Source organism: Cavia porcellus, unplaced genomic scaffold, assembly GCF_034190915.1.
Source record: "Cavia porcellus strain 051 isolate PalLab524CR breed Dunkin Hartley unplaced genomic scaffold, mCavPor4.1 scaffold_33, whole genome shotgun sequence".
NCBI lineage: Eukaryota > Metazoa > Chordata > Mammalia > Rodentia > Caviidae > Cavia > Cavia porcellus.
Window position 1 is genome coordinate 32953278 of NW_026947516.1, and position 17898 is coordinate 32971175.

Genomic DNA, 17898 nt, shown 5'->3' on the forward strand with positions numbered 1-17898 from the left:
AAATGTTAAGTATTTCAAAGCTTTCCTTTAGTATTCTGCAATGTAAGATATTTTTACATCTTACATTATGTGTATGCTATTCTTGTAAGTTTATATCCATCAGTTGAACATACTTCAAATCATTTTATTGTGTTTTAAGAGTTCAGTGTTTCAGTTCCTATTGGTTATCTGAATGAACCAGATGTTCTGGGTTCTTTGAGCAATTGAAAACATTCCCAGAGAAAAAAGAAAGTGTTCTGACTGTGACAATATATCCTCTGGTTGAGATTTATTTCAGCACAAACACTGCACCCCTTAACAAAGAGGAGTAAAGTGGCGATGCCACCTTCACTATGACAATTTTCTCTCATAAGATGTTTTGTGACATTCCATCTGTGCTTGCCTATTTTTATGACATGTTAAGAAGGAAATTCTATTACAGGGAAAGCAAATACATTTTCTTTTAAAATATTTTCTTTTACGTATCAGTGAAGTTTGACACCTTGATATTCAATAGCCCTGTCTTCTAGGCTGGGTACTGGAGACTTTTTTTGTTCTTTATTATAGACGACAGTATCTATCTTCTTTCTCTGGTTTCTCCCCACTCTACTTAATATGTAAGATCTAAGATGAGTATGGGGCAATATGTGTTTATAAATATATAATGATATGTCTATGTTCCTCATTAAAATATTTAGTTAGAGATATTTTAAACAAATGTTTTTATAACATAGAGAAAAATAAATCTCTGTGGGTAGTAACTTCACATTGGATATTTTGAAAATATATGCTAATCGCCAATTTGCTCTAAGGGAGAATTGTCCCATTGTTTTGAGCTAATTTTGGCAGAAGGACTTAACTGGTATATGAATTATTCAAAACAAAAATTATTAATGAGATACATGCCATTTTCTTTGAAAAGCAAAAGCAATAAAAAATACATATTAATTAAGATATTAAAACACAAATTTGCCTAACATCATCCATGATACTATATTTGGTTTACCAGAACTCTAGACTCAACTACTTGCTATAAACATTTTCAGGTACTCTGGCACACTGCCACTCAATATCTGACCCTTATCTTTGAAATTTCTCAACAGAAATGCACAGGTCATGCCATATGAATTGCTTACTTGACTCATGATTATAGCACTTAAAGAACTTCTTACAGTCATATAAATGACACTTCAATGTTTAATAAATATTATCCTTGACTTTTTGGTTATAAAAACTTGCTCATACACGTGAGTCATAAAACTCAAAAGCAATACACATAGTATATACAAGATGCTTATTACAGCAAAATGAAGAAATGAATGGATAAAGGCAAAGAAAACGTTGAGGGCCATGAATCTTTTTTCTGGTAGTCTTGCATCTCCAAGATCATGGCCTTGACACCAGCATTCCCTCACAAAAATGTTGAATAGCTATATCAAACATGTGAGACTATACGTTACTGATGTTTAAATGTCACTTGAATACTGATATCATATTTCTATACACTTGTAAATATTACATTGCCATTGGATTTTAACAAAAGACAATTTTAAAATCTACACTGTGAAGTTGGGCATTTTTTTTTCTACATAACAAAGATTTATTGTCAACTTAAGGAATTGGATTTACTAATTATACTTAATCAATTGCTTGATCCTTACTATGCATTTACTAGAAAAATGATTCTCAAAGATATTGGAGTGTGAGAGTGGAAACACATAAAGTGGTAAGTATTGGTTAGAAAAATCAATATGTCCTTAATAATAAGTGGTTCATGTATTTAGCTGATAATTGTTGAGCAACTTGAAAATTTTCACTTGAGATGACTACTAGAAAATAATTTAAAAATAAAAAATATATAAACAACCAAGAATACCCTCAACTTGATGGAATTAAAATTCCAGCAAAAGCATATAATAAGTAATAATAAATTTAGTCATGAGCAAATTATCCACTATGTTTTTTATAGTGACAAATGGCTGTGAATCAGCAGAGACTTCACAAACAAAGGCATGCAAAAAATGGATAGGAGGAGCTGTTCCAGTCAGAAGAAATAGAGCACAATTTTTATGAAATTATTTGTAATATTATAAGCAATTATTTATAATATAAAACTACAGCCAAAACTAACTCTGTTAATAGGTGACTTGGCAAGCAATGCAAAAAGCAACAGGAAATACATGTTATAAGGACAGTGTGTTAAATCAGCTTTCCATTGCTATGATAAAAATACCTGAGAATAACAAGTTAAAGCAGCAGCAGTTTGTTTCAGTTTCAAAGATTTCAGTCCATTGTCATCCAGGCCCACTGCTTTTATGCTTGTGGTGAGGCAGATGGCGAAAAGCCATGATGAAATAAAGCTATTCAACACGTGGTAGTTGACAAGGTAGGGGTGACAGGACCCAAAAATGTCCCCAAGACCATGTTCCCATGATTCACTCCCTTGAACAAGGATCCACCTATAACTTTCCAGTGATATCAAATTATGATTGTACTAGTTGGCAATCAAGCCTTAATACAGAAATTTGAGGGAAAATTTCAAGTACAATCCATGACATAAGGTAAGTCATTTGGGTTGGAAACTTCCCTGGAGATTAGGCTCTTAGCCATCACTTGTAGGATTAGTAGGATTTTGATAGAAAGAAAGGAAACATTCTAGTTTGGTAAAGACTTGTGGAAAACATGTAAAAATCAGTTTACACTGGAGGAATAATTTTGGCTGGAGAATAGTTAGTTGCTTCATTTAATTGAGTACAGTAAATTAACTTCCAATATAAGGAGTTCCAGCTTTTTTCAAATGGGTAATATAAATCAACTAACAGTTTCTGAAGAAAATTCCAAGATAAGGACATATTTTAAGAGTAAATTAAAGACTTTTTACAGATTATATTAAAGTGGTTATAAGAGATATAATTTTTATCCAAGGATAATAAATCCAAAATATGTATACTTTAGTTACAATAACATTTGAAATAGTGTGATCTTGCCACACAAGTTGCTTATTTTTAACCCCCTTATTTTGTAATAAAAACTGCAGACAGTCTTCAAAAATTATAAGATCTGTAAAATAAATGTTTAGCGCCTTTACCTATATTCACTAGCCAATAACTGTCACATTTAAATCATTTTTCTTATATATAGATAGACACAAAGAAAGAATTAGACTATATATAAAATTATGCAACATATTATTGTCAAGCCACATAAGAGTAAACAGGAGACACCATTTTTAAATTCCTCAGGATGATTCCCCTAAATACATGGATATTTTCTCAAATACCTTGTGTGTATTTATCAAATTCAGGAAAATAAATATGATAAAATGCTGTTATCTAATACATAATCTACATTTAAAGTTTAGAAATTGTTCCACTAGATGCCATTCATATCATATTTTCTTTCCAAGTTTGTACATATAATTTAGTTACCAAGTCCCTTTAGTCTCCTTCAGTCTAGGAAAGCTTCTCTACTTTCTTTGTCTTTCTTAACATTGGCATTTTTGAATAATACAAGTCAGGTGATTTTGACTTTTATAGTTGTCTTTAAATCTAGATCTGTCTGAAAGTCCCTCATTTTTAAAATGTTTTAGGGTTTGGAGCTATAATAAGACAAAGTTGATGTTTTGCCTTCTTAGCATATGGCACATCATATCAATTTGTCCCATAACTAGTGATTTTAACTTTGGTCACTTTTCTAAGATGATATTGCTTCTCATTAGCTGTTTATAAATAACCAGTGGGAAGAGGTGCATTGAGACTCTAAATCGCCTTACTCATCAATATTTCCCCCAATAATTTCAACATGTCAAAAATTAATTCATAAATAAATTGTTATGATGTTTAAAATATGATGTTTAACTCTGTCATTTCTTCTGTATATACTAGCTGGCTTTCTGCTTTTATAGAACTTGATTTTTTATTTATAATTAATATTAAATTGTGGATTCATATTTTAATTCATTTTTAAAACAGAATTTGTAAATATTCCTTACTTCAAGGAAAAAACAATAGAATAGCATCCTTCAAATCTGTTTGGGAAGAAGAAAAGCACATTCCAGAGAAGAAAAGCACATTCCAAAGCATGTAGAGGATAATGCATTTTACCTTGAATATTTTATTTGACTGTTTTCATTTTTAGTAGTTCATTACCATGTAATTATAAGGCTTTTGGGACCTTGACCTTATTGTGGCCTAAAGATGGGCTCTAGCTAATGATAGTTGTATTCTTGATTGACAAAGAGTAGAAGTTAATTTGATGATTTGACTGAAAATTTCTTTTTAACATGGAAAACTATACCATTTTGAATGTAATTTTTTGTTCAAATGTTTGGTCACACAAATCAAACTGCCCCATTAAGGATCTATTTTTTTTAAATTATTGTAATGTTTGATATATTTTGTTTTGTTCCAAAAAGGATTTTTGCCATAACAAAACAGCTATCCTTACATACTGGTTTATACCTTCTCCAAATGTTTAATTGCTATTGTGTGAACAACAATTGGTTTTCTTAATGTGTTAGCCCCCACAAAATTATAGCTGATTCTAAATTGCCCTGACGTATTTTAGAATTGAGTTGAATATCTTTGTATGCTGAGCATAATTATCCTTCTGCCAAGAACAAATAAGTTGCACTGCTCCAGAGAAATAAATATGCATATGAATTTATGTGGATGGATAAATTGTTATAAATTTTCGCACTTTATAACACAATAAGGAGAGAAAAATGTACTTGGTAAGGCTAATGAATAAACTTGGATCATTATATTGTCTATCATGCGTTTCTCTCACGAAGTTGCATCTTCCTTCCTATAAATTAGAATACAATATTTACAATGACTTATTATAAAGAATGAGTCAGTTTTAGGATGAACTGTATATGAATAAATCACTTAAGTCTTAAGGTATACTGTAGCAACATTTTATAGATAGCCAATAAGATACCAAATAGAAATTCCAAGTGACTTAAAAATACAAGATAACTTTTATTTACTTTGTTAAAATATTTACTACTTCAATGATTTCTGATAGAAAAAAAGTTTGTAAGCAGTAAGGACAAATACATGCCAATAAACAAATAAACAAACCCAAAAATAATACCAATGTATACTAGGTAGTTGCAGTAAGATTAGGGTAAACCAAATGGATTTATTATTTGCAATGTAATCCAATATACTAAGAGATGGCATGAGCTTTATTTTAATTAGCTGTTTCTTTTAAAGTGTTGTTAGCTCCAACTGTCTTGATAAGAAAAAAAATTGTAGTCATTGCTCAAAATGCTTGTAGCAAATTTAGTTTTAAATTGAAGCAATTTATTCTGCAAGCAGTCTACTACTGCAGCAATAATCAATGCGCTTTCCCTTAGCCCATACTGCAGCTTTCCAAGGACTACTGCTAATTGCCTGTAACTAAAGGACTGCTGGTGCCCTTAAAAGTAGCTCTTTGGCGCTTGTTCATTTGTTGTGTTTAACCAAATGCCAGTTTCCCCTTGGTTTTGCCTAGTGATTTTGCTATACAGTTTTCAGTATACAGTCTCATCCCTTCAAGGGGGTAGAGTTTATCATTTTAACAAAATAACACAAAGGCTAAGCAGATTTTAAAAGGTCTGCACTTTCTTGTTCCCTCCTCAGATGTTGAATTGTGCTGAAATGGAATCTTTCCTATTTTTTAAATACTGCCACTCCAGGCAATTTGAGCTAGAGCTGAAAAGCAGATCCCAATTCAAAGGGAAAATGACATTTGCTGGGGCAACATCATTCCCGTTCACATTGTATTATAAAGATAAAATACAGCACTAAGCCCAAAGAGTTTCTTTTAAATGTGACAGAGTTTAACCCCTGCTAATTTTGTCCTGACCCAGTGGAAAAGCAGTAAGAGACGGTGTTCATAATCATGAATATGTCAAGCTTGAAGCAGTGTCATGTGCAGTCCAAATCTCATGCATGCATACCATTTTTCTTGGGAGAGTTTAAACAGGCCATATAAAGTAATATGACTTAGATGAAATGGAAAAATTTTTAACCTTCACACATATACTATGTAGTGTGTAGGCATGTATATTACATGTACATAAAAATAACATAGTAGCTTAGGAGCTGGTCCTGGCATGATACACTGTGAGAACAGACAATTTATTTCCTGACCTCCTTATTAGGACAGGCTGCCATGTTTTGAAATACTAGGTAGAGAGAAGCCTAAGACACTCTAAGTAACTTGAACAGATAAAATCCATGTAAATGTTGTTTCTTTGGACCAATTTTAAGTATTGTTTTAGTAGTGCATGACTACCTGCACCTAACAAGAATGCTTCTTGATTTTTCATATCTTTTCATGTTTGTACTTTACTATAGTTATTCAAATGATACAAGACCATTTCTGTCATTGCTCAGTGACGTCAACTTCATTTTCTTTTTCTTATTGTACTTCAGATACTATTATCGATTGGCTACATAAATAGAATATTCAGGGCAATTGTTATAATATTTGAATGGCTGCTGATATCTAGCCATTTAAATAAATCTGATATGGACAATTACTTCTCTAAAATAAAAAATGTACTTGCATATAAAATGTCTCTAATTTACTCATATTTGATTTCTAAACATTTAAAAACAAAGTGCATAAACAGTAATATGATGAATGCCAGCTGAAGAAAATGGAAATTGTATTTATTGGATAGTTAGGATGATGTTTCAGGCATAGATTTTAATTGTCTCTAAAACTATTTGATGAGATATGGTACTTAAGTTATGCTATATTTCCAGGCCTTCTTTCATACATACAGATGCAGAAAGTGTTTCGGGGCACTGTAGAAAAATCATTGCTTGTCTGTGCAGTTGTGTATAACAGAACTGGTTATCTGGATTTAATGTTTCTTTAGATATTATCCTGCCAGGCTTTGCCTCAGAACTTATAATGACTTTTTACCAAAAAAATACATTGTAAAATATTTAAGTAGAGGTAACCTAAAGTAAAACTCATAGTTCTTAAGTGTTCTACTCAATGAGTTTTGACAAATGCACATATTTGTGTATCTATGCCCACCAAATACAGAATATTCCTTTACCCCTAAAAATTCCTTCTTAGCCTTTTCCAGTAAATATGACCTTTGATCATCCCCAAGCTTCTCCAAAGCATTTAGTTTCTGAATTTGATCACCATGAATTGTGTCTGTCTGTTTTTGGAATTCAGAACTATCATACAGAATGAATTTAAAAGAAGTCGCATTCTAGAATGGGTGCACAGCTTGGCTATGGAGCACTTCCCTATGTATCTGGCTACCTTTTCTTAACATAATGTTGTGAGATTTATGCACATTTGTGTATTATTAGTTTAGTTTTTCCTATGGACATATAATAGTTTATCATCTCCTGTTAATGCACTTTTGAGATGTATCTGGTTGGGGCTACTATGAATAAGATTACTCTGAGATATTTGGTATAAATCTTCTTGCACATATCTGTTTATATTTCTCTTGAGTAAATATCTCTGAGTGACATTGATATTTATAGGGTAGATTCACATGTAATTTTACTGGAAACTATACCAATTTTTAATGTGATTGAACCACTGTGTACTCTCTTTACAAATGTTTGAGAGTGGAAGCTTTAAGTGTACTTAATTATTTCTTTTCTTCTTACACAAGAAATTTTAGACTTATAACTCACTGATTTTTAGTATATTACATTTAAAAAGCAGAATGAACTTCAAAGAAATCATACTGTAGACTGAGTGTGTAGCTTGACCATGGAGCACTTGTCTAGCATGTGTGTGGTCCTTAGTTCCGTTCCCAGTATCACAAACAAAAGAATAAACTCTAGTCTAAATTTGTTTCACTCCATGTGTTAGGTGTGATTCTGTAGAGGAAAATGGTTAATATTCACTTTTTCATTCCTGGGGAAAAGTACTGACATACACAATTTAAAGAAGGAAAAGTTTATTTTGGATTGCGATTTCAGAGGTTTCAGTGCATAATTAATTATCTGGCTCCAAGGCAGAAATGTCATGACAGAAGGACCTCGAAGAAGAAAAGTGCTAAAACCATGCCAGTCAGGAGGGAGGGATGAAGAAAGAGAGACAGAAACAGAAACAGAGAAGGAGTAGGAGGAGGATGAGCACTGGAAGAGGAGAAGAAGAAAGAGAAAGAAAAGGAAAAGGAGGAAGAGATCATAAAAAGGAGAGAGAAAGGAGGAGAAAAGAATAAGCCGAGAGAGTGGGAGTGTAAGACTATATCCCTCCAAGTTGTGCTCTATCCCCACTCAGCCCACCTCCCAGCACCACATTCAGCTATGAACTCATCAGTAGATTAATCCCTTGTTTCAGTCACCCTCTGAATGCCCAGTCTCTAAATCCATGAGACTACTGGGTAATATTTTAGAGCTAAAGCATAACACTTTTGTATTATTTAGTGTATTTTATATGAGCTTTATTTCTGGTGTATAAAGAACTCTGTGGAACTAATTTGTAGTTCTATGTAGGTGTCTGTATATGTGGAGTTAAAAACCTTGTATTCTGAGAGACTAGGAACCAGTGCACACCATAGTACTCTCTACTCACTCCTGGTGGAGAAAATTCAGAAGACAATTTTGTATTTCATTCCTGGTACTTTTGCAGGAATGTCTCTGTTTTCTTACATGGTTCATCAGGTAAAGCTGCTGAAGTTATTTTGTCATTATTTCACAATTTATAGTAATTTACTTAGACTCAGGAATGTTTAATTTCTAAACTTATATTTATTTCTTAAATTTATAAAGTCCATTGTTTTTAATAAAATATTTTCTTTTATCAGCATTTTCTTCTACTAAGTTCAGAGAAGTGCAACTAATTACACATATTTATTTTAATAAAATGTTAGATTAGGAATAAAGGCATAGATAAAGAGAATTATAATTGAGGGTTTTTTTCTGTAATTGCTACAGGAAAATTAACATATACAAGCACATGGGTACATAATGATTTTGAGGAAGAATTATAGTCACACACTTAAAACATTATTTTTATGTATACTTTGATATTCTCCGTGTTATTTCACTCAATTCTTGAGAGCCCAAGTATACTCTTTTAACCCAAGAATACATATTATTGAAAAGCCATGGACTATTTTAATGTTCTTATGAAATTAGATAACCCATTATTTGAAATTTTCTCAATTACAAAACTAAAACAGTGTTATTTTAGTGGTACAATTTTAAGACTATTTATATTCAAAGGAATATACACCACAGCTTTTCAAAGCAGTGGTCAGCTTTAGGGGATAATGATGAGCCATCAATAGTAACAATTAGGACAATCGAGGACAGCATGTCTACACAGACCCTTAAAGAGAGTTTCAATAATGGTGTATGGTGACTTATTTAAATACTAACAGGATACAAAATCAATATCTTTCTAAATATCAAAATGAAGTAGAAAAACAAATCAAAAAATTTCTGTTCATAATAGTTATTAAAAATGCAGAGGCGTCAGTCTAATCAAGGAAGTAAAAAATGTCTACAGTAAAAATTACAGAATAGTGAGGAAATAAATTGAACTAGACATTAAACTATGGACAGATCTCTGATGCTCATGGATAGCAGAATTAACATTATTTCAATGGCTATATTTCCAAAACAACTACCGATTCAGTTCAGTCGCTGTCAAAGTTAGGATGACACACTTCACAAGATTAAACAGTCATAAATTTCATATGGAAATACAAGACACAGATTATCAAGAATATTTTAAGCCAAAGGAGAAAAGCTGAAGATATCACAATATCACATTTCAAAGGACACTATAACGATGTAGTAACAAAAATAGCACGGTACCGGACACGTAGACCAACAGGATAGAATAGAAGACAAAGAAACCAATCCACACAACTAGCTTAGCAGTCTGAATCTTGACAAAAGTGTTTAAAACTTTAAAGAAAAAAACCCCTTTTTTACAAATTATGCAGAAAGCAAGCTAGATCCGTCTCTTCACCCAGTACAAAAATTAGTTTAAGGTGTAACAAAGGCCTAGTTATAAAACCTGAAAAGTTTAAACTAGCTGCAATAAAACATGGGCCCAATGAAGCACTTCCTCAATATGCTTGCAATGGTACAGAAAATAATAGCAAATATCAACAATGGGACTACATGAAATAAAAATGTTTTTTCACAGAAAAAGAAAAAAAAAACAGAGTAAAGCAACAACCTGCAGGTGAATGAACATGTTTGCCAGCTATTTTTCAAATAGAGGATTAATATCTAGAATATATAATGAAATAAAAGGCACCAAAATCAAATAATCCCATAAGTTAATGGGCAAATGAATTGAATAGGCACTTCTCAAAAGAAAAAGAAAAATGGCATATAATTATATGAAAAAAATTTCAACATCTTTATCCATCATTGAAATGAAAATCAAAACTGTAGTGATAGTCCATCTCACTACTGTCAGAATAGCTATCACAAAGTACAGAAAAAATAAATTACAAAGAAGGATATGGGGGTGCGGTATAGAATTCTTCTATACTGCTAGTGGAAATGCAAATTAAGACAATCAGTATGGAATCAATATGGATGTTCCCCACTAAAGCATAGACAAAACTACCAGATTTTTTAGTTATACCACTCACTCCTTGGTATTTACTCAAATGAATTAATGTCAGCATAATATAGGGATACATGCTTAGCAACATTTATTGCAACACGATTTTCAACAATCAAATTGGAGCCAGCTTTAGCACCCATCATTAGATGAAAGGATAAAGAAAATTTGATATCAATCCATCTGTCTATTTCACTTATCTATCTCTATCTATCCATCTATCTGTCTCTATCTGTCTGTCTGCCTATTATCCATCTATCTATACTGGTTTGTTATTCAGCAATAAGGGGGAATCACATTGTATAAGTTACAGGAAAATGGATGCAAATGGAAATCATCATGTTAAGCAAAATAAGCCCGACACAGGGAAAAAACAAAACAAAACAAAACAACAAAAAAAAACAACAACAACAAAGAAAACATGCCCTTCTTGTTTTTCTTAATGTGTGGTCTAAAATAGATGACATCAATGTGGAAAGGAAACTATTATTACATAACGGGAAAACAATAAGGGTAAGAGAGAAGTGAATTCAAGGAAGAGTAATGAGGAGATGAAAATTATCAAAATGTATGCATGTATTACTATACTACATAGAAGCACAGTATTTTGTAAAATTAATAAGCACTAATTAAAATATGTTTAAAAATAAAAAAAATACTAGTAGCTTTAATTTTGTTGCAATATCCATAAGCTCTAAAGGAGAAAAATCTAAACGTTTCATTCTAGATTTGTAGGAGTTTTTGTGTTTTGCTTTGTTTTGTTTTTTGGAACTGGGGTTCGAACTCACAACCTCGCGCTTACCAGGCAGGCACTTACATGACTGAGATAAACCTCTCACCCTTCATCTATTATTTCTTATATAACACACACATTCAATAGGAAATAGAGAAGCCATACACAGCATTTATCTGGAAAATTTTTGGATGGAATGTAGTTACATGCCTGATACAAGGAGAAGCAAATTGTAGAAGGAAAAATGTAATAGCTGAATGAAAGAAAAATATTACTAACATATTTTATTGTGACATCTACTAGCACTCCTGATCTTAGACTCAAGTAAGCGTACAGACTCCAACACTATGATAGCCCGCTATAACACTACTTCATTCAAAGAGATGTAGTACAGAAGTCATTGCCCTGATACTTGGCAGCAGCTAGCACTCATTATGTGGTTCTCTGAAAGCTCTGTGCAACAGTCCACAGTGCGGTCCAGGAACTGTGCTGTTTGCCCCTCATGCTGCTTTGGCCCTCCCTTCCATGGGAGCACCTTAGTTGAGAAGGACCATCATTTATATTGGGTGAGTCTAGAAGCCCTTCTACCCTTGAAGGTTCCTAGATACAGGAACTAGTATTTTTTTTTTTTTTTAATCAGCTCTAAAAGCATTGCTCTCAGTTCTCCACAAGGAATACTTTTCTTCACAAGAGTTGCTGCACATGGATAAAGCCAGTTTTATGGTTTTCAGTCAGATAATAATTCTCCCAATCCAAATGCAATCTACCAATGAAAGTTCATTTTTACCCTAAGTACCATTACTTAACAACATAGTTAACACGCAGCCTTATGCAGTTACAAAAGAAACAGTGCTGAAAATTATAGAAAGGTCAAATTCTCGTGCAAAAATTGTAACATAGTGGTAACCTATAACCTACATCTTGTTTCATCCACAAAAATGAAATATGTAATTAGTTGAATTTATGAATTTTAGATATGAATATTATATAATTATCTATTGCACTTATTTTTTCTAGAGCTAATGTACACAGTTGAACTTGCTGGAGGGCTTGGTGCTATTCTTTTACTGCTTGTTTGTTTGGTGACCATCTATAAGTGTTACAAGATAGAAATCATGCTCTTCTACAGGAATCATTTTGGAGCTGAGGAGCTGGATGGAGGTAAGATGATTTTCATTTTTTATTATTATTCCTGAATAGTCTTATAATTGTTCATGTCATTTTTTTTTCTGTGGAAAGAAATGTTATCTGCATAAATCCTTGCAGCAAATTTCTTTCTTTCTTTCTTTTCTTTTTCTTTCTTGGTACTGGGAATTGAACTCATGACCTCATGCTCCACAGACAGTGACTGTGCCACTGAGCTAAATGTTTCGCCCCTGCAGCAACGCTTTCAATGTTCAATTTGTAAATTCTTATTTTGTATGGAAGTTTGTATCTTTTGCTTTGAAGCAAGCAGATGTTTTCTTCTGAAGGTTGTAAAGCAACACCTATTATTTTTAGAATTTATTCCAAACAGCACTTACAAATTACAAACACTGATTGCACTGCTGTCAGAGTGTTCATTTTCTCTTACCTTGTAATCATTACTGAAAGGCCAGCTTACTTTTCTATAGGTAAGGAGTGTCTCTTTTAATTGTGTTCCCTAGCCAAGTAGTTTGAAGTGAATCTCAATTTGTTCTTGCTTAGACAGATCAGTTATAATAAACTGTATGGGAACTTTTAGCATTCATTCCAACAATCTCTTCAATTTTGTTGTTTTAGCTATATTTAGACAGGCTAATTTTCATTCTAAGTGTGAACCAGCACCTAAAACATTGTGCAAACACATCATTTTCATAATAATACATTTTGCTCAAATTTCATGAGTAAATATTGTTTCCATAGAACTCATAATTATTCATTGCTTCTGGTCAGCCAAGAATATGTGTACATTCTAAGAAAAATTTGGGATCATTATATGTCAGCTGCTTAAACTGCCCATGGAAGGCTTGAGAGCTTAATTTTTCTTTTCAGTCATTTGGAGACTATAAGGTAAACTTGCATTATAGGAAGCATATTCAAACTGATAATGAGTAATGAAAATGATAAAGATTTTTTCCTGGTATTTTAACGCATTTTCATAACTGTCAGTTTTGCACTAAATAATACAAAAGAAAATGAAGCAATTTGCCGATGTTGCCTCGTTTCTATGGTTGTCTGGAATAAATCCATAGGCTGAACAGTAAATACTCAGGCTGAAGATGAGCGCTAGTTTGTTGGCATCACTTTCCCACTAAGTTGAGGTCTGGGCTACAGCAAAACTGTCATTTTGTTTGTGTGTCTGTTTTAAGTGATGATTTTCCTAATTGTTCTTAGTTTCCAACTTTCTTGCCTATCCATAAAATTATTATCCTTCTGTGCTACTGCTTCAAAAAGATGTGAGAAAATTGTCAATGTCAGAGCTATCATTGGATGAGCATACCAAGCAGAGTGCTAGACATTCTAAAATCATCCTTGCTAAGCTTCCCAAAAATTCTCAGGTCAATATTATAATCTCACTTTTACTTATAAAGCAACTAAGGCTCCCAGAGGTTAAGTAAATTGCTCAAGAAGATAATACAAGAATTACTGTAAGTGGCCAAGGTGGGATTTGAAAATATATTTACTTCCAAATCTTTTATTTTATAAAATACTGAGAACCTATAATTTTTCTCTTTTAAAACTCAATTATGTTCAGTTTAACGGTCTGCCATTGTTCGTGCAATTAGCATGGTAGACAATATTTGAAAAGCATGTTACCTAAACGAGTCTTACTTTATCTCTTAACATTGTTTTGAATGTTTATTTTGTGTTCTGAATGATTTTACCCAAACCTTCAACTTTCAAAGTAAGTTATAATTTTCTGAAAATAGCAAATGATGGAATATAATGAAAAAATACAAAACAAATGCAGTTGAACTGTCAGTGAAGTTTCTTTAGGGGATGCTATTAATTATAAACACTTCAGTGAATTACTTGGATAAATCTAATGGGTTTCATTGCTATTCTGAATTTGCTGGGTCTGCAGCCTTTCTAAAGTGTTTTAAATAAGAAAATAAAGCAGACAAAAACTAACAAATAATATTCTAACAAATGAGAAGGTTCTCTCAGAAAGCTAATTTAATTAATAAGGGCCGTAGGATTTATTAGCACCCTGTCCCTAGAGGCATCTTGAACACAAGCAGGGATCTAGTTATTAGGGCTTTCCATGAGATGTGACTGTGAATGCATTAGCCCCAAAGAAAACAAAGATAACGAACTTAATTATCATCTGGATAAGGTTAATGTATAAATAATTTCTTTAAAAATGATTTTAAAAAAGCTGCTGAGGCATTGATTCTTCAAATAGTTTTATGAGAAGGAATTCTTATCACACGTAGAATCACATGTATTCTTTCCTTATATGAAAGGAGTCTAACTTCTGCGGAAACTGGCCAGGAGCCCACCCTTAAATCCTTTTTGATTCTGAATTTCACCTGACTTTGAAGACTTCCAAATACATTGCTTCCCAGAACTATACAGAAGTAATGACAGTACAGTAGCAAGTTTAAAACTTACATCTTAACAAAAGTGATAGGCACATACATTTCAACTTTCATTCTTTAGTATTCTACAAACATCAAACTTGCCTTTCAAGTTCTCATTTCTCCTGATGTCAAAACATAATTCTAACCATGCTACTCTAATAGAATTGTTACTTCTAGTTTAAAATATGGCTTATTTAGGAGAGTCTTGCTCTTTTTTTAAATTAAGAAATTTGTGTACACATCACTGCATTTCTTTCTTGGTTTGTTCACATTTCTGCTTGACCCTCTTCTATATGAGTTTATATGATTTTATTGTCCTTGGATTCATATTTTACCCCTTATCTCCCAATGCACAGCTTTCAGCTTTTTGGATCACAGTTACTATTCAATTTTAATTGCATTTATGAGCACATAATTTCTAACATTAAATGTTCTTTTCCCAGTTCTTTTCTTAGTAGACTTTTTCTAGTTACTTATTCTTTATTTCTATCAAGATAACTCCCTCCAAAAATAGCTTTTGTATCACCTGCTCCCCATACTCATTCTTCACTGTTGTCAATTTTATGACTTAGCGTTTTGTGTCACCTCTTATTTCATTGGCCATACGTTCTCCTTACCTGCTATATCCAACTAGTCACCAGAATCATTCAATGTACCCCTTGAATACCCACTTTATTCTTTCATTTCTATTGCTTTATCTACACTTGCCACTCCACCTTCCTGCTTTCCATATTTTACCCCGCTGGTTTATCATTCAAGTTATAAAAGAATTAGTTTTCCAAGTGCAAAGTTGCTCTGTTTTTTGTAATACTCCAGCAATCAAAATATCTCCATTGTTCCTATCAAAGCAAGTTTAAGCTTCTTAGTTGACAAAAAAATTTGTGGTCAAAGGGTGGCCCAATTTAATTTTTGTTTTTACATTTTTTTTCTCTTTTTATCGGTTCTAGGGATTGAATTTACGACTGCCTGCTTGCAAGGCAGGTGCTTATGTCGCTGAGCTAAATCCCCAGCCCCTGCCCAATTTACTTTTACAGAACTGCTACACATATGGGCCATGAATACGTGATGTTATACTCAAAATGAAATGTTGGGCATTTGGAATACATGCATGCTCAGGGCTAATCAAAAGCAATGTAATTGTGCATAATTCTCAAGATCTTTGACTAAGTTACTAGGATTAAGAGAAGGTTAGCTACTCCCTACCATGTTGATTTCATAATAAAATGAAAGAAATCTTGGATAAATTCTGCCACATATAAGATTTATCCTTGTTAACTAGCAGTTGTAAATACATTGTGTTTGTGTGTGCATGTGTATACAGGCAAAAAAAGCTTTGTTAAGAAATTTCCCCTGAGAAAAATGCAAGATTATTTAATTGATAAGATTGGAATGCCTATTGAATGACGTCCTAGAATGTACTTCACAAAGACAAGCACTACTGTGGAATTAAGCCTGAAAGAATGTTCCCAGAATGCATAACACTGGCCCTGCTAGATATTTTAGGGTTGTATGTCTAAATTATGTTGAATAGTATATATCAAGATTGTATTCATCATGCAGAGACCATGTCAAAGAGCATGTACTTAGTAATAGCCAATAATTTTAGCAATGGCATCTTATTTCTAATATCCTTTGTGTTAATTGGTAAGGCATCTACATTTGATCAGAAACATAGTTTAAATGCATATAGAAGCTGTTTCTGGAGTGTTGCCTTATTTTAACTAAATACTAGCTGACCATCGTGATAAGGATAACCTACTGTCTCTGGAGCAAATATTACAATAGCATAAATACCATAATCTGAGTTAGACTAGTTAAAAAGAAAACACAAGCATCCAAACAACATCAGACTACTTTTCTCTTCCAAAAGATTGCCTGGAGCAATCTTTTCAGTTTTATTTAAAAGTGTGTTATGCTGCTTCACATTTCTTTTTCTCAGAATATGAAATGTTTTTTTGTTTTGTTTTGTTGTTTACTTTTCCCTCTGCCTGTGAGGTATTCCAGGCATTTTTAATCATAATGATAGCAGAGCAAGTTTATAAGAACATGATAATAACTAACAATTCTTATTTTAAAGGCAAAATGATCTTCCAGTACAATGTTGGAAGTTATTACAGATATTCAAAAAATGATTTAGAACAATCTTTTATAATCTCTATCCCACGCTCAAAATGTGAAACATCTGTTCTGCTTTAGGTATATGAAACAAATTGGTACCTGTGCAGCCTTAGACCATATAGTTTATTTCTTGTGCTCTTTCATTTACAAGGTCATTCTTTATTCATACATCCAAGAAATACTGTCCTCACATGTCAGTGAAAGACAGTTCCTCTGTAAATCATTGAGAAGCTGCTTAGGACTTGGTTTGGTGGGGGTTATTAAAAAGTTTGCTTAAACAGGAAGAGCTTAGAATGAGCTTTTCGGTTATAGAACAGACACATGTTTGGTTTGGGACATTGACTTGTTCAAAATCATAAACTTCCAAATGGTAAAAAATCAAGCCCTTTTTATTCCAAATATTGTGGTCCCTATATTATTCAGCTACATGTTACCCTCTTAAAACTCCTAATATCTATGTTGCCTGCTGCTCTCTTTGCAAGGGAAGGAAATTAGTATTTATTGAACAACTTTTTGGACTTGAGCATTTTCATGGGGACTCGTTTATCAATAGAGTAGACTACTTTGGAAATGTGCATTTTATTTTGTTTTTGTTTTGTTTTGTTTTGTTTTACAGTGATGCCAGGAATTGAATCCAAGTTCTTGCACATATTAGGCAACTGATCTAACACTAGGTAACACTACTACTTCTGAGGTGATAGTTTATAGATCATGTTATATCAACTGAGTTATATTAAAAGTATGGCATTTGTGCTTTGAACACAGCTGCTTTTTTCACTATATTGCACTATAAATATATTATTAACTAATATCACATTTCAGTGCTTGAGAAATTATGAATGAAAATAGTCTAGAAAGATACTAAATGACAAAAATGTAAAGTTGAACAACATTGTAAAATTCCGTACTGTGACACTCAAACAATTTTATTTTATAACACAATCACTGTCTGGG

The 17898-nt window shown here is 32.6% G+C and overlaps 1 protein-coding gene across 3 annotated transcripts in view; it reads left to right on the top strand.

The window, feature by feature from the left end:
• Il1rapl1 (interleukin 1 receptor accessory protein like 1) overlaps positions 1-17898 on the top strand; it is a 1239862-nt gene that overhangs the window by 1202234 nt on the left and 19730 nt on the right. For all 3 annotated transcript variants that reach the window (XM_063243102.1, XM_013146969.3, XM_063243101.1), the window contains one exon: positions 12299-12442. In XM_063243102.1, the coding sequence (XP_063099172.1) occupies positions 12299-12442 (144 nt within the window). The remainder of the gene's footprint in view (positions 1-12298; positions 12443-17898) is intronic.